General features: G+C 33.2%; 1 protein-coding gene across 1 annotated transcript; it reads left to right on the top strand.

Moving 5' to 3' along the window:
• Positions 1-1,921: 1,921 nt before the first annotated feature.
• LOC144561955 (putative F-box/FBD/LRR-repeat protein At4g00315) lies at positions 1,922-2,495 on the top strand. The gene is made up of 2 exons (XM_078311060.1): positions 1,922-2,356; positions 2,481-2,495. Exons 1-2 carry the CDS (start codon positions 1,922-1,924, stop codon positions 2,493-2,495), a joined length of 450 nt encoding a protein of 149 aa, XP_078167186.1.
• Positions 2,496-18,175: the final 15,680 nt, after the last annotated feature.

Here is an 18,175-nt window from a genome sequence, read left to right as displayed (position 1 = left end):
CACTTTCTACATAGCAGTTATTACAGAACTGTGTATTAACATATTATAATTGTAGTATTAATACATGACAAATCAAATATGTACAATTACACTGTAGAAACAGATATATTCACCTACATATTTTACACTGCAAACTAATTCATTCCTTATAAATTCAATAGTGTTTTCATACAATGTCAAGTATTAACACAAGATATATCAACTATTTCTTAATAAATAAATCAATTTCACACATATTTCACCAAACACCTCATCTTCGCAAATCCAAATTGTCAGAAAACATCTCAGGATTTCAAATAAACGAGAAAAACTGAAACCGATTATGTAACAAAATTGATGAGCTATTTCACGAACTAGAAATGATAAGATCTATCAAAATTGATTCGCAAAAACAAAAAAAAAAATCATCAAAATAAATGAAAAGTTAAATTAAGCTCGATGATCACCTATTAGAACCGCTGATTCACAGCAGAGTAGACCACGCCATGGCAAAAAGAATATAGATCCAGTAATAATCAGCACGAAATAGCTGCCAGTTTCGAAATCGCTTCAAAATCGCCTCAAAAGAAGAGAACGACTAGAATGGAAAATTTGAAATACAAAATGGAATGCGGGGATGGGCTGGTTAGTTAGGTCGGTAGTTTGTGGGGACCACCTGTTCGGTTATGGCAGTTAATCGCCACAGGATTAAACGCGGGTATGGTGCGGGGACGGAAACGCGGGTATTATAATAATTATTCTATATTAATTTATGTTTTAATTCGTCTGGCAAGAAAAAAATTAAAAAGAAACAAAGCCCAGGTCCAAGTCGGCTCAATATATCTATTCATGATTTTGACTTGGGCAAAATGAATAAGAGAAGGGATGAGATATTGGGCAGAGCGGTCACAGGTTTGGGGCAGCTCGCGAATTTAAAAGAAAGCACTGTAAATGGGTCCATGACCGTTGAAGGAACCATATTATCAATTGACCTGAGAGTATGAATGTGAAGCAGTTAACGACTAGTTAGGACATATAGCAAGGAAAGGTGACCTGCTGATTTGGCATTACTTTTAGATATTTCTTCTGGGCCTTCGCCTATATAAGGCCCATCTCCGTATCACTTCACTCACTCTAGTTTTATCATTTATTATTCGGCTGTGTTCAATTAAATTACACTCAAGAATTTTCTGTAGAAATTCTCAAGTAGAAGTACCTCATTGTATCTGTCTGCAACCTAACCGGCCAGCATCCAGCCACTGAAAATACCGGTACTGACCACTTCCTTGATCTTATTACAATTTTCTTGTTTTTCTTGTTTGAATCTTGTTTTTAAGACGTATCTCTTCTCTCTTCACATTTGTATGAAATCCATGGAATCATTGTTTTGTTTTGTTTTTTTTGAAGAAAGTGGGTAAAGACTCTGGAACTATTTTCATAATAGAAATACAAGACAAACCATAAGCTTAACAAAGCCTAGCAGTCTGACAAATAACCAAGAACTCAAAAGAAAATACACAGAAACACCCCTGCATTTACCAGTATTACTAAGAACCCTGAATAAGCTTGCCAGATCATCACCTAACCGACTGAATCTAAACAAAATATCTAAGTTCATGCAAATATTGAGTTTATTGCTTAATTTCTTCTATCAAGTTTGACACCTGATCACCATTTTGAATTGTGATCAATGATCATGTTTGTTTTTACTGATCTTATAGAATGACTAAAGTTATGTTATAGATAAGTACTGGAGTTTTGTAGTTAGTATTATTTTCTTTAAATTGAGAAAATCACTGAATCCTGGCTTTTTTTTGTGTTAACAGAGGAGTTGAGTTTTTGATCAACCCTTTTCTTTAAAAAATACATTGAATATAATGCAGCCTTTGTTTTTCTTTATAGAGTTGTGCTTGTGAGTGGAACATTGAAGGAGAAGAACGATATGGATAGGTTTTCTACACTTCCCCGTGATACGGTGACCAAGATACTTTCTTTCCTGACAACAAAAGATGCTGTCAGAACATGCGTTCTTTCGAAAGAATTGAGACATTCATGGGCTTTCCTACCAGTAATAAAAATAGATATTATGAACTTCCTCAAGAATCATGATGATCATAGTGAGGGACAACTAAGAGAAGCTGAGTTGAAGTTGACCGAATTTCTGGATAAGGCATTCAAAAATCTGAAGTCCGAGGAGTTAGAGATATTTGAATACAGGAATGGGGTTGTGAATTCAGGGGTTTCATTAAAGTTTCTGGATAACATATTGCTACTGAAACCACGGGAGGTGTACATTTTCTTAGGTAGAAGAACTGAAGCGTTGCACATGCCGGACTCCTTCTTCTGTTGCCCTAGTATTGAGATAATGGAGTTCACGGTATATTGCCACGATTTTTCGATGTTTTCTCCAACAACAATTCAACTTGATAATTTAAGAAAGGGGCATTTCAAGGGAATGTCCCTTGATGACGATAATGGATTTTTGATTAATCTGTGCTTAGGATGTCCTAAACTAAACAATTTAGTTCTAGAGGTCTGTGCTCTTGATATCAAAGAAATTTCTTCAAGCACCCTCATAGAACTGGTCATACGCGAAAGCGCACAACTAAGGTTAACAAAAATATCCTGCCAGAATCTGAAATCCCTGGTAATAGTCGACTGTTACCAAGCCATGGGATATAACCTTCACAATACCGAGTACATCGAATATGCGAAAATATGGATCCATCTCGATGAAAACCATGGTGATTGGAACCTTCTCAGCAGCCTTTCAAATGTTTCAGAGCTGAGTCTTGGTTTGTGGGGTCCTGTGTTCAAGGTATATTTTCCTTTTCGTAGAAATAATACAACTTTATTTCTTACTACAATTTTTTTTTTTTTTGCATATTCATTCAAATTGATGTTTCTTTCTTAATATAAAGGTAAAATTGGAGCATGAAGTAAAGGAATGCAGATTCATAAACCTCAAGTCATTAGAGATTGTCTACTGGGATTTGAATGTGGATTTATATCTAGTGGCTTGTTTTCTTACCTCTTCACCATCTCTCGAAAAACTCACTTTGCGCCTATGTGAAGTAATCTCTCTCCCCTCCCTCTCTCTCTCTCTGTTTTTTTTTTCCCTCTCTCTTTGCCTCTCTCAGTCAGAGGCAGGATGTAACGGCAGCCATAGAACGAATTAAACAATATAGAAAAAAAAACATTTTTACTATAGCACTAGTCCAACCAAGAATATAACAAAGTTAATAATAAGTAATTAACAATATTCACAATACTGATAATGATTTATTTGTAATTTCATATACTATAATAATAAGTATAAACAATTGTATTTGCAGTACTATATTAAGTAGTACACCTTTTTTTTCCCAATATATAAGGAGTTAGTAATACTGGAATAGCAATTTTTGCATACTGTAAGTATTAATGTTTATTTATTTTTAATAATAGCAATGCTGCCTTATCTACAAACTTTATTACATCAGGCAAGGACGGTGTTTTATGAACGAGCTGGTACCTATATGACGATCACCTATCTTGTTATACTAATTAATATGTTTTGTTTTACTAATATAAAAGCTAGCGTATGATGATCCATGTTGCAAGAAACTTTTAGAGGAGAAGGCAACCGAGGAGGGCCCGAGAGATGCAGTACTAGTCCAGCAAGAGTTCCTTGAGACTGTCAGGATAGTTGGGTTTAGTAAACATCAATTTGTAACGAAACTGATAAAAAATTTGCGTACCTATGTTAGAAACATTGGTAAGATTATTATTGACACTTCACCTGGTACTGGATAGGAAGGGGATTTCTGCAAATGAACTATTGACTTCTCTTTTTCAGTCCTGCCTTTTTTTTGGGCTTGTAATTTTTCTGTAATTTGAGATGTAATGGAAAAATTGCTGTAATTTGAGATGTAAGGATTAAGAACATAATGGAATACCTTTTTGGTTTGGTATTATTATTTTTTTATCTATTTGGTAATTGGCAACTTGAAAAAATTGAACTAATTACAGACAAGAGTAGGTGTGGGTGTGTGGGTACAGAATTAACGCACCTGTATATGGTTATTGTTGATCTGCAATTTTTTTTTTTTTTTTACGAAATATGGCACTGCAACAAATAAAAATGGAACTACGGAATATAAAGGCAGCAAGGCCAGTGGAGATGGACGGAAGAGGACACTTTTACCAGTGCGTCAGCATATAAGGTGTTGCATAACAAGGGGCAAATTTCCATGGTACAAAAAAAAAAAAAAAACAAGGGGCAAACCTGTCCATGGTACAGTAGATTGTGGGAAATATGGGCTCCAATCAAGGTAAGAGCTTTTATTCGGGTTGCATTGCAAAATAAAATCCTCACTCAAGAGGTCCGACTGACAAAGGGGTGTAATGTGGTTTTCGGATGCAAGCTGTGCCTTAATGACCAAATGGAGACCCGGGATCACATATTTTTCAACTGTCAGCACGCAACAAATTTTTGGAGGGGCCTCGCTGCAATTATGCACTTTAGGACACCTTCTACTTTGCTGGAAACGATAGGCAGGTATTATAATCGGGTGAAGGTACAAAGGCTCTGGGACACCCTTTGAGCAGCTGGAAGCCTGGAATATGGGCGTTGTGGAATGAGCGTAACAGGAGAATTTTCAGAGATGAGAGCCGACTGGCATCCCGCCTAATCGAGGAGGTGTACATCCAGATCAGTCACTGGGTCGCAAACATTGGAGGGGTACCACATGATTAGCATAGGGGATAATTAGGAATTAGGGATAAAGACTTTGTAAACATGTGAAGCTGCTGTCAGCAAGTTTGTATCAGTTACTGGTAATTCTCAGTGTGTAATTACATTACCAGGATGAGGAGTTTGTGTTGAGTTTTGTACAAAACTTATTTTTATTTCCTAATACAAAATTTTTATTTTTATTTCCTCCTTGTCAGTACTCTAATGGTTTATCTTAAATGAGAAAGAAGTCCAAAACCCAGACAAAAATAGGTCAGTAGTTATACTGCTATATAATATGAAATTTTATATAATTATTAGGATACGTATGGTATTGGACGTATTGAATTACTGGTTCAGCCATTGGTAAGAGGTATTTCCCATTTTGTCAATGTATTTCACATGATTTGTCAATGTACTGCTCTATCATAGCATAAAGTAAACGCAAGGTTTCTTTCACCACCAAAGTATATTGTACCTGTTTTGTTAGAGACTAATATATTGTAACATATACAGAGACTTTTATGTAATTCTTGAAGTTGTGTTTATTGTACCAAATTTTATATATTGCGTTGTTCCATGTGCCATCTGATAATTTTGTTTTCCTTATTTCAGGACACTATCACTGGTTTTTTGTTAGCAGGAGTTGGAAATGCTGATCTCAGGAGGAAGACAATTTAATTACTTAATAGTGGGATAACAGTACATGAATGTTTAGTTTTATAATTTAGTGTTATAATTTGAACTTTATAATTTTACTAACTGCTTGCTCCGTTTAACAACTTTATTCTAATTATTACCCACAATATTAATTGTAATAACAAAACAAATACTAATAATTTTCAGCTGAGCCCGAAAATAGCATGCCTAGTTGAGTATTGTATTCCTATAATGCCCCCTCAAGCGGTAACATGATGAAAGCGTCATAAGATATTGGTGGACCTGATATAAGAGCTGGTACAACCTGATATACAAGTATGAAGCATGGGATCTGGTTAGCATATTGGTTGACCTGTTTATTCACTTATAGACATTTTTAGTAGCTTTTGCATGGAAAACCAGCATTTCAGATAATGTGTCGCGGATTTTTGAACAAAAGTGTTTACCCATATAAATAATTATTTGTATCTGAAAAGTTTTTTATATTTGTGAAAAGCTTGGTAAATGTATATCCGATATGATTTTTTTTCATAATAAGATATTCGACAGTTGGTCGCATGCAACTCGCAAGCGATGATATCTATATAAATTGAAGCCCATAACGTTCCGATCATATGATCTAGTTTATTACTTTTTTTATTTCTTCATTTTAATCTACCCATTATCCAATTATGACCAATTGACAAAGACGGCCTTGGCCTAATAAATTGATTAATTAATTAGTATGATATCATTAATGCTTAACATAATGTTAGCAAGATGTATATTTATGATTAACAACTTTGTTATGAAAACAATTATGTCAATCTTATTAATTCAAACATTATATGCGGGCCATCATTTTTTATGATATATACGTTTTTCTTTTTTAATTATTCGCATTATAAATGCGTTTGTATGAATATGACATCCAATTTATAATTATATTCGGGACTATTTAATTATCTGTTAATATATGATTGGTCACATCACACCCTCAGCTGCGAGCAACACTTGTATGTCCGCGTATTGCAACTTGTTTGGATGGAGAGTAGAGGAAGGGAGGGAATGGAAATAAAATATTTTTTTTGTTGAATCGTGTTTAGTTGACAAAATTATGTCGAAAGTGAAAGATACATGAAGTGAAAAGTTTAACATTGTATCATTATAATCAATATAATTAGTTTCTCTTCTAATTTGAGGTGTAACGGACACAAATAAATTTTGTTGCAAATATTTTTTTTAAAAATAACACAATTGTCCAACTCTATATCTTATGTAATTCTCATGCAACAGTCACCGGATTTTTCATTAACCTTCTCAATTTTAATAAACTAAACAAGAAATAAGACGGAAAAAAAAAGTTAAATATATTAATCTTTCTATCTATTCCATTACATTTCATTCTATTCTTCACCTCACCTTCCTTCCTTCCTTCCTCTACTCTCCATCCAAACAGGGTGTTAGAGGTGAAAATAGAGCGGATACGGAGCGAATAGTGGTAAACAATATATGTATCCTTTTTTTCATTTTACGGATATCGAGCGGATATCAGACATATAAAACGCATACAGATATAGATATAGATCCGGATCAAATCGGATATTTATTAAAATAATATAAAAATATTAAAAAATATTAAAGTTGATATTATTTAGCTAATTATAATGGTGAATAACATAAAATTTTCATAATATATACTAAAATATCTGGTATATATCTATTATTTTGATACGGATAACTAAAACATAAAACTATATAAGTATCTTTATCCATACGGATATTCAGATAGCGGATATTTACATCTAAGCTTTTCAATGCATATCGAATACGGATCAGATATTGTCCATACCGTTTTCACCCCTACTGCGTATGGCTTAATTAAGTAAATGTTGATAAAAAAAAATTCATATTTAGGTTGTATCTTGATTTGATTATGTAGCAATGTTGTAAAAAACGTCTGTTTAAGCCGATTAATTGGTCGATTAGTCGTTGGTGTGGTGACCAAATCGTTATGGATTTTTCTGATTAATCGATCAGTTATTTCCAATTATTCCCGATTAATCGCCTGGCGGTACCCTGTCCGTTCGACAACTGCATACCGTTATTTACAACACTAGTATAGAGAGACTGAAAGTTAGAATTTTGTTTAGTAAACTGTGAAAATTCGTATCCTCTGCATTAACTCAAAATGAAATCTTTTGAGTTAAATGCATCTGGACCATCCGATGCACTTTAAAAATCGTGCAAATTAGATCTGCACTAATATTAAAGAGCTTGTGTGATAAAATCAGACGGTCAGATTAATTTTGTTTAAAATCAAATGGTCGAAATTTATTAACTCAAAAGATTACATTGTGAATTAATGCAGAGGGTACGTGTTCATCGAGGAGCTGGGATAGGACCTTCCAATCCCCGAGGTTGGCCCATGTAGCGATGCCGATTGGACCGAATCGGTTGTAGACAAAACTAGAGTGATCTGAATTCGGTCCGAATCTGAATTGTGGTACCTCATTTGAGTAAATCGAAACAAACAGTCCAGATTAATATTAAATATAGAAGGAGGCGGTGCTCCAGTGATTTATTTACTTAGTTAGCTTGGGTTTATTTTCTATTTTGTATAGATAGAGATTTATATTAAATATAGAAATGAAAAGAAGGTAACAAATAATATTGTACTAGAAAAGGCCTTAGGCCACCTGGATGTTTGTGTTATATATTACCATGTGATTGGTATTGTAAGGATATGTAAGATTATTATTACAAAAGAAAATAAAAACAAGGAAGGGTTGGTGGGAGTGCTGTGTTAATCTGTGATTTGATGCTATAAAATTGTTCAAGATATGGACTCTACTGTATGTACACTTCATCAGATTTACATACATGTTCTTGTCTTCCAAAATCTTATAAGATTGGATAAATTTTAATTTTAATGTTGATTAAAAAGAGATCGTTGATCTTTGCACAACATATATTAATTCAAGAATGGTTTAAGACAAATTTAATAATTAATAGGAAGCGTCTAATTGTCCACAGCCTTTTGTCCACCATTTGTCCACAGCTTTGACTTGCGCGAATACTGTAAAATTACTTCTACATGCTGTATAATTATACAATATATCACATAAAATATATCAGTTAATCACAAAACATCCAGCAACTATTTGAAGTGGTCCCATGATAGTTAGAAAAAGATTGCAACGAGAAAAGAAATGTACTTTCAAACTGTACTTTCGGAAATTGCAGTTATAGAAAGTTATTGGCAGTTAGAGTTAGTTATTAGCGGTTATTAGCTGTTATTGGCAGTTAGCTAGAGTTAGTTATTAGCGTCTGCACTGGGTTGAATCTTGTATACTGTAAAATTGAATCTTGTATACTGTAAAATTAAATCTTGTATACGGTAAAATTTTCAAATGAATCTTGTATACTGTAAAATTGAATCTTGTATACTATAAAATTTTCAAATAATACTGTAAATTTTCAATTGAATCATGTATACTGTAAAATTTATAAATCTAAACCATAAAATAATACCACGTATACTGTAAGATAAAATGTAAAAAATGCTACATTTCAGCTTAAACTACAACCTACAAATAATCATGTATACTGTAAAATTTCAAAACATAAACCATAAAATAATACCATGTATACTGTAAAATTTCTAAATCTATACATACATTCATCATCTATTCAACAAAAATCTGTTCACCACACAAAAAATCTATTTACCACAAACAAAATATGTTCACTGGGTTGAATCTTGAATGCAGTAAAATTGAATATTGTATACTGTAAAACTACAAAGTGAATACTGTAAAATAACCCGATTATGCTCCAAACCGTTCTTCTCTGAGCAAGTTAATGTCATTGTCAAGGGCCCCTTCGTCCCTCTCTTCCTCTTGCTCCATTGTCGACCGAGTTAGCTTCAATTCTTCATTGATTCTTCAGATTCGATCTTTCTATTTAGTTTTTAAATTATAAAATATATAATGGTAATAATAATTAAATTAAATTAATTATACAAAAAGAATGGGAAACACAGAATTGAGCCAATAGATATGGTAATAATGAGTATGAGGCATGAGCATGAGCGTAGAACAAGGACAAAATAAAAACAATTGATATGTTGACTGACTGGTCTAGCGCTGACTCACTGGCACTCACTGACTAAGAAAATCAGATGCGATCACCTTAAAACTTGGAAACGTAGTTAGTTATTGCCGTCACTAGTTTTAAGGAAACGTAGTTAGTTATTGCCGTCACTGCCGGAGCAGAAGAGAAGAGATTGAGAGAGAGACAGACAGACAGAGACAGAGAAGCTGCTAGAGGAAAAAAGTAGAGAGACGGAGATTTGGGAGAAAAAAATATCTGATTTATAAAAGGAAAGTAGAGTCCGTTAAAATTAGTTAAATGGGAGTAGATAATGTTTTGTGGACAAATAGTGGACAAAGATCAGTGGACAAAGACCTTTTCTCTAATTAATACTACAAAATAAAGAAAATACATTAAACTAGAGAAGGGATAAACCAAAACAACTCTATAAAGGTAGTATACTCTCCCAAAGAACACACTTCAAATCTTCTCCTCTCTCCCATATCATATCCGGCTACTATATAATTTGGGGGATCTTTCTTTAATTCAGTGATGAAATAGATACAGTTACCCCTATATCCATCATGATCGTATTCACTGGCCATTAAGCTAAAAGCATTTTGGCAGTCCACAAACAACATCATATCTCCAATTCCGCTTAAATTGGTCCAGTTGGGGTGCTCAAGATCATAATTCTCGAGGCGGTGCACTACAAATTCATAATCATAGTATGGTTTGTCACCATGTTGATGAGATGAAACATATTTCTTTGAGACCATCAATAAACCATTCCTTATTGAAATCAAGCATGAATCACACGTACCTTCCACAGGACAAGAAATTGTTGATAATACTTTTCCAGTGAGGCCATCACTAACATCAACAACTTGTTCAGTGTGGGCGCCATATCTATCACTAACATTAACAATTGTTGATAGTGTTTTTCCAGTAGTTGCAAACTTGAAGTTGAAATTCCGCCTCCTGCAGTGTGCAAAGAATTTCCCCATGGGAACTACCACTACGAGGCGTTTCATTTTTCCAGATAGTAGAGTATATAAAAATTTAGATATATTTCCAACGGGTACTGAAAGATTATTTATCACTTGATCACAAGTCACAACCACTGATCATGTTGTGACCAAGCTTGTTAATTGTAAGTGGAAAGACATGAGTAGGGAACTTATCAACTAGAAGAGATGAGTCTTTTTCATCTTTTTCCTCGATCATAAACTCATTAAACTTCCGAGGATAACACGAGATGGTAATATATTCAAGGAAAGGACCAGATATCATTTTGCTAGAGGGAAGGGCATGGAAACTGATGTTAGAGTTCCTACCTAATTTGACCATCATTAGCCAAGGAAACTGAGGGGGGTTATCGGACAAATTAGTAGCTAATCGCCACTGCTTGCACACAGCACGGAACTGGATAAAATCAATAATGTCCCCCAACTTGTGCGTAATGAGGGGTAGTAAATCCGGACTTAGTTTGGCCCAGTCTTTTGACACACTGCAGTTGTTAAGCATTATTGTTCCACCTTGTATATATGCACAAACCGGTATAGACGGATGGTACGTACACCTGTTATCAAATGGAAGTATGTTAAAGTAGGCCGGTTAATTTATCTGGGCCCCAAAAAGAGCTTTTATTCCAATATATATGAAAATTAAGTTATAATTATATGTTTATTGTCAATTGAATTTGCTAACGGTTAAGTTCAATAATTTGTATTGATTTATATATATATATATTTTTTAGCAGTTTTTTCGTTTATAATTATATATTTTCAGTTAATAGATAGGTAGACAACTATAATCTATATATTAGATAAAACGGTTACCAACAAATCTGGGGTACGATTAAGCTTTTCAATATATATTAATACATTTTATAAAAAAATATGGAAAATCCTCGGAAAAACGGCATCAAGTTTTTTTTTTAATTGTTTGGGATATCAATAGATAATTTCGATAATGCTGCAGAAGTAAAATCAAATTTGAAACGATCTAATCAATGCAAAAAAAAAAATTACAAAAAAATATTTCGTTACAATAAGATCAGGCGGCAATTCAAGCATAAAAATGCAAGGAATAGTAATTCAGAATTATATCTAATTATCTTTTATAAATTGCATGTAATTTAAATATGAGCAGGGATCCAATCACATCTTTTCTGGTGACACCAAATTACACTCTTGATTTTCAAAATTTTCGAAGTTCAAATAGTCGATCCAATCCGATATAATGGATATATTAAAATGTGCTTGGAAATCAAATTTTAGATTTTTTTTTAACTATATATTAAGTATTTAACAAAATCGCTATATTTAGACCATTGAATTTTTGTACTAATCTTAATAAATAGTAAAAAATTTAGAAATAATGTAAAATTTGATCTGCCAGCACATTTTAACATATCTATCATGTTGAACGGTTTGGATCAACTGTTTAGACTTTGAAAATATAGAGTGTAATTCGGTGTCACAAAAAATGGTGTAATTGAATTCCTTCTCTTTAGATATATAAGGTCCTATAGAAAAAAAAAATTCTAACTTTTGCGAGATTTCCTAGCAAGTTTCGATCGACTTATTCCTCTGAAGTGAAATTACACATTTAAAACGATTTAAAACATATATATAGGAAAACATATATCAATTGATTTCCTTAATAGGAAGAAGTACATATCACAGCAGTACAAAGAGAAAGAAGTAATAATATGTAATAATACAAACAATTAGTACTAACCAGCTTAATTTATGAATTCATGAGATCTCTAGCAGTTGGTGCATGCCATTGCGGCCGTTTCCCTTCTCTCCGTTTTACTTGCTACAATTCCTCCTCTTCAATTACTACCATTTATACATACGCTTAAGAACTAATATAGAAAATAGGAAACTGGAATTAGAACAGATAAGTCGAAAAAAGCAGAGATTAATTCTAAAATTAATTAGATGGGCATGATATTGTTTTAATTTAGTCGAGCAAAAGTGGGACTCTAAAGATAGGCAAAGATATTAATCACTATATATAATATATGAAGGTATTATTTTAAAGTTAGACATGATTATTAAATTTCTACACACTACTACAAAAAACACATTTATCATCTTCTCTTTACCATCGGATGTGTTTCCGCTTAGATGGTGTATATAATGAGTGGCAGCGCTGTAATTACTTTGAACGACTTTTTATCGTCTGTTCGGTATAAATAACCGATGATATTGGCCTCCCTCCTTTACCATCAGTTAAATTTTAAAAACAGTTAGTATTTAGCGATTTTTCAACATTGGTTTGGATATACGGGCGATGGCACTGAGGGGGTGACGTTTACCATCTGTTGTGTACATGATCCATTGTTGATAGTACACAATAATAACAACTCGTTACCATATTGAACGGATGACATATTCTCAGGCACAATGCTTTGTAAATAATTAGAACCTCGGATTTATGATATACTATCTGCTCCATATGTTGAACCGATGGTGATGCTGCTATATTATATATATAGAGGAGGGATCAAGTTACAACAATTTTTGAGTTACAACAAGCATTTTTTACATTTTCAAAGTCCAAATCGTCGATCCAAACCGTTAGATGTGATCTCCACAATAAAAATGTGCTTTCAAATCAAATTTTACATTTTTTAAAAATTTTTTACTATTTATTAAGATGGGTACAAAATTCAATGGTCTGAATTTGACTAGTTTTTGTACCCATCTTAATAAATAGTAAAAAAATTCCAAAAAATGTAAAATTTGCTCTCCAAGCATATTTTATTGTAGAGATGACATCTAACGGTTTGGATCGATGATTTAGACTTTGAAAATGTAAAAAATTGTTGTTGTAACTTGATCCCTCCTCATATATATATATATATATATATATATATATATATAGTACGGCTAACGCGCTTCCTCTAGCATATGGGCCGAAATGCTTCCGGTGGAAATTTAAAATTTCAAAATCCAAAAAGTCGATCTGAACCGTTCATCTCCTTCTCCATATTAATATCTGCTTGGAGACCAAATTTTACATTTTTCTGAAATTTTTTACTATTTATTAAGCCACTTTGAAAATCGCTGATCCAATGGTGGCTTAACAAAACAGTAAAACCATTGGATCAGCGATTTTCAAAGTGGCTTAATAAATAGTAAAAAATTTCAGAAAAATGTAAAATTTGGTCTCCAAGCAGATATTAATATGGAGAAGAAGATGAACGGTTCAGATCGACTTTTTGGATTTTGAAATTTTAAATTTCCACCGGAAGCATTTCGGCCCATATGCTAGAGGAAGCGCGTTAGCCGTACTCTCTATATATATATATATATATATTCCAGTAAACCCTAGGTCGATCGATTTATCTCCTCAAAACCTTTGAGTATATCCCCAAATTATGTATTGTATTAGTTCGCTGCGAATTTTAACTTCTCAAAATCGACGGACAAAGATCAACACAGAGTCATTAATTTGTATGGTAGATTACTCTTCTTTTTTTTATTTTTTGTTTATTTTAATTATTATTTTGAATGGTTTCTTAAATTATGGAATAATTAATTTAAACTAGGATTTAGTTAATTAATGTTATTTTTTGGTTTTGTATAGGCAAAATGAGTAGCCAAATATAGTCGTTACTCATCAGATCATTCTTACTGCAATAGATGTCTTAAGCCGACTCCTGTAATGCGCTTTCAAAGACAAAAAGAATCCGGAGAGAAAATTTGGAGAAGCGGAGGGTGTGAAAATTTGGATGACACCAACTGATGTCAGACCAACATACTTGGAGCCTTTCATCTCTGATCAAACGGTACAGAGAAGGGGTGTTACTGTATAATGAACAGGAACACCGAACACCCCATCCAAAATTAAAGTATTTATAATTAGGATTATTTAATATGGTGGTTTCATGAAATTAATGAATTTTATGAATTTTGTATTGTGGATACATGACAAAATTTAATTCAGAAAGATAAGACATATTTAACTTCATTAATCCAGTTTTGCATATTTTTGTTAGGATATTTTGTGGTAAATAAAATTATAGAATGGCTTCGTTTTCAATTTTATAATTTGAAATTTGAGCATTTGTATGAAGTGGTAGGTGAAACTAATTTTAATTAATTCCATCATTTTTTTTAAATAATCATGGTCCAACAAATAAATTCCCGAAATTTTTATTATTATCGTATTAAAAAAAACCATCTTTTTTTAGAATTAAAAAATACGAGGGCCACAATATCACTAGGCGGCTCTATTCTTGGAGGCCGTCATGTGTCAGTGCGGTTCCAACCTTGGGGCCACCTAGTGACATTGAGGCCCTATTTTATTTTATTTTTTTAAAACATAAATTGTTTTTATATAGTTTATTTATCATGTTTAATTGTTATTTTGTTTTAAATGTTGTTTATTGTATATGTCGTGTATTTTAAACTATTGTTCGTTTTTCGGATCAAAATTATGATTATGTCGTTTATTTTTAAAATATTGGTCGTTTGAAATGTCATTTGTATACGAAGAAATAATGTTATAAACAACAAAATAAATAAATAACAACAAAACAAATGAATAATAAAACAACAAAGTAAATAAGTCACAGTATCTCAACAAACATTTAATAAATCACAATATCTGACAAAACATCTAATAAAGTATAAATCAAAACCTACGTGTCTGGACTAAATACCTTCCTCACCTTCTTCTTCTTGAACCCTCTACCCCGCCTGGAGAGTGGCGTCTCATCTACCTCGTCTGAGTTGTCCTCCTCATCGACATCTTCCACATGAACCTATTCGTCATGAACCTTCTCAATGTCAGATGCCTACACTCCAGGATCAAAAACTGTAGTCTGTCCAGACTCACCATGCGTGAATAAATATGCATGCCTCACAATCGGGTCATCGAGCGAAGGATACGCACCGGGAGGATATGATACCCGTTGTGTGGAGGATCCAAAAAACTCCGAGATGGCTTTATACTAATACAACATTAGTAGCTACTACCAACTTTTCAAAAAAAAAAAACCATCGAATCAGTTTGGATAAGACGTACTGTGTTTATTTAACTTCTCCTTCTAATACTCAGACTACGAGTCATACTCATATCTGTCAAAATTCAAACTTAAACGATCAGGTTATATTTACTCTCCACGAGTCATATTTGTCAATACCTTCTGCAACTTTTGGCCGTACAAAGTCGTACATTTTGTAAGGCCGCATAACATCGATAATCCTTGAGATTTCTCGTTAGCGCGGCAACCGACGAGATCAGTTGCCGCTCTGATTAGAACAAGAAAATTGGAAAAATAAGAAATCGCATGATGGCATCAATGATGGTCTGCACACGGAACACGAGCGTACAATATACATCTTACTAACCAACATTTATTTTCATTTTTTCCTCATTTCTTTCCCAAATGAAAAATAAAGAAAAAGATAATTCATTGTTAAAGATGTTCAAAAGCCAACATTAAAATGACTTTTTTCTAAACTAAACGAGTGAGATAATTCTTAGTATAAAGATGCGGGACAAGTTGGCAACAATTGTGGACCATGTGCGTGCAGCAGATAAAGTGATGAATTACTCCAGAAGGATTTGCCAGATAATCTGTTAAAAAATACAACACAGAGAAGAGAATGCGTAGAGTACATCTCACAAAATTATAAAAAGACAACAAGAAAAATAATATTTGTACTATAATCTGAAGAAAGAAAATGAAATGAAATGACAAGGACAATGCATACGTATAGTACTCAACAATCAATCAAACACTGCTGATTACGGGAGCTTTTAGGAAACAAATCTACTTCTTCTTTTTTCGGGAAAACCCGTCAATAATTTTATTAATTTAAAGAGTTACAAACCAGCTATTATATAAGATTAGATAAAAAAAAATATCTAAAAAAACATATAGCTGTAAACAAACTAAAAACACACAGTGATATGTGCATCACGTGGATACAATTTTATAAATCCTTGCTTGATGAAAATGATAGGAGCTTATTGATGGTTTTCTTTGTGTATATAGTTGTCCTACTAGCAGATTTCATCGTAGAAGACACTAAATCACACCAGACTGAAAACTAAATCAACCAGGCCATAACAATCAACACTCAAAAGTCCCAATAGAGGCACTGAATCAAACCGGACCAGGAACTAAATTAACCAGACCGAGACAGTCACCACTCAGATGTCTCAATGAAGAACAGCCAGTGTGGGGAGCAAAAAGGGGAGAGAGAAGAGAAGAAGAAAGAGAGCACATAAACAAATCCCAATACAAAACAACAACATATAAAGTAAGTAACTATATGTATAACTCATTCCACCCACTCTTCCATTGCCAAAGAGGGGAAGATGAGCATAGATGAAGAGAAGAAAAAGTGAACCGCTTGTCTTGGAATATAAAAACCCCTAGAAGAACGATGCGAAGAGCGATGACCAGATCCATGAAGTGGAAACACCAAGGAATGATGGCCAAATTCGCTAGATGGAAGCACCAGCTCGTACGACGACGGAGCAGAGCAATGACCATATCCACTAGGAGGAAGCACCAAAAGTGATGACCCGATCCACCAGACAGAAGCACTGGCTCAGATGAAGAAAATAAGTAGGAAGCAGATATGTATGTGGGTGGGTGGGGTGGAGGGAGGGGAGGGGGTGCTCAGATTGCCATGACGATTTCAGAATCACCTATGGCTTCTCTTGTAAGCGGACATAAATTTGATGTTATTCTTGAGGAATAACAGGAATTTGCGATTTCAATCCCATCCGTTCACATCTTTTTAAGTGCGAATTTCAATAAAAAAAAGTTTTTCATGCGCGAATCTCAATCAATATTAACGGATGGTATTGGAATCATAGGTTCCTGTTATTCCTCAAGAATAACAACAAATTTATTTCTGAGCTTTTATAGTAAAAATAAAAGATGACGAGAACTTTTAATTTATAGAAATGGTTGGAAAAGAAGAGAGAAAGATAAATATTGTATCCGGTGCAATATTTGTATAAATATTAGGGAAAAAAATATAGTTAAAATTTTGAATCAGAATTCTTGCCAGCACTCTAATTTTTATTTATTTTTTAATTTCAACAACAACATAATAATATGAAAGGTTGCACATAAAATTAATAAGTTGGAGAAGGAAGAAAATACGGTCCAAAAATTTGAAGCAGGGAATGTACAAGGAAATTTAGATCCTCCCCAATATCGTAATAAGCAATCTTTTATAATTACTGGATCTAGACTGTTCTTTTTAACTTGGCACAAATCTTAAAGTTCAATAATACTGCTCCCTACGCTAGTCCGAGTCTCAACGCGGATGGGAGTTAATCTCAAACCGTTAAGTAAAGAGAATCTAAGATTTAAGATTTTTGCTTGTGCCGACCTCTGTTCCTCCGATCTAAGATTTTTTTAAATTTTCTGTGACAACTATAATGCAAAGAATGTAAAAAAAAATTGTAAAAGAAAAGAATAAAAAAAGATTAGAGCGTTGGCAGGTATTCCGTTTCCGATATCTATTGCACAGGGTACACTATTTCTCTCTCTTCTTTTTAAACAATTTCTATGAATAAAAATTTCTGGCTGATCACTGAACAATAAGCTATTTGAGATAAAACAACTTTAGTTTTACAAAACAAAAATTCTTGTTATGATTTTTAACAAGAGATATTACGTTAATATTATTGTTATTATTAAAAAAATAATTAAAAATTTGGTAGATTCGACATATTTTTTTTTTTCGGATATCTCTT

Source organism: Carex rostrata, chromosome 11, assembly GCF_964058835.1.
Source record: "Carex rostrata chromosome 11, lpCarRost1.2, whole genome shotgun sequence".
Lineage (NCBI taxonomy): Eukaryota > Viridiplantae > Streptophyta > Magnoliopsida > Poales > Cyperaceae > Carex > Carex rostrata.
The sequence above is the reverse complement of the archived record's forward strand: the minus strand, read 5'-3'. Positions and strand labels throughout refer to the sequence as shown.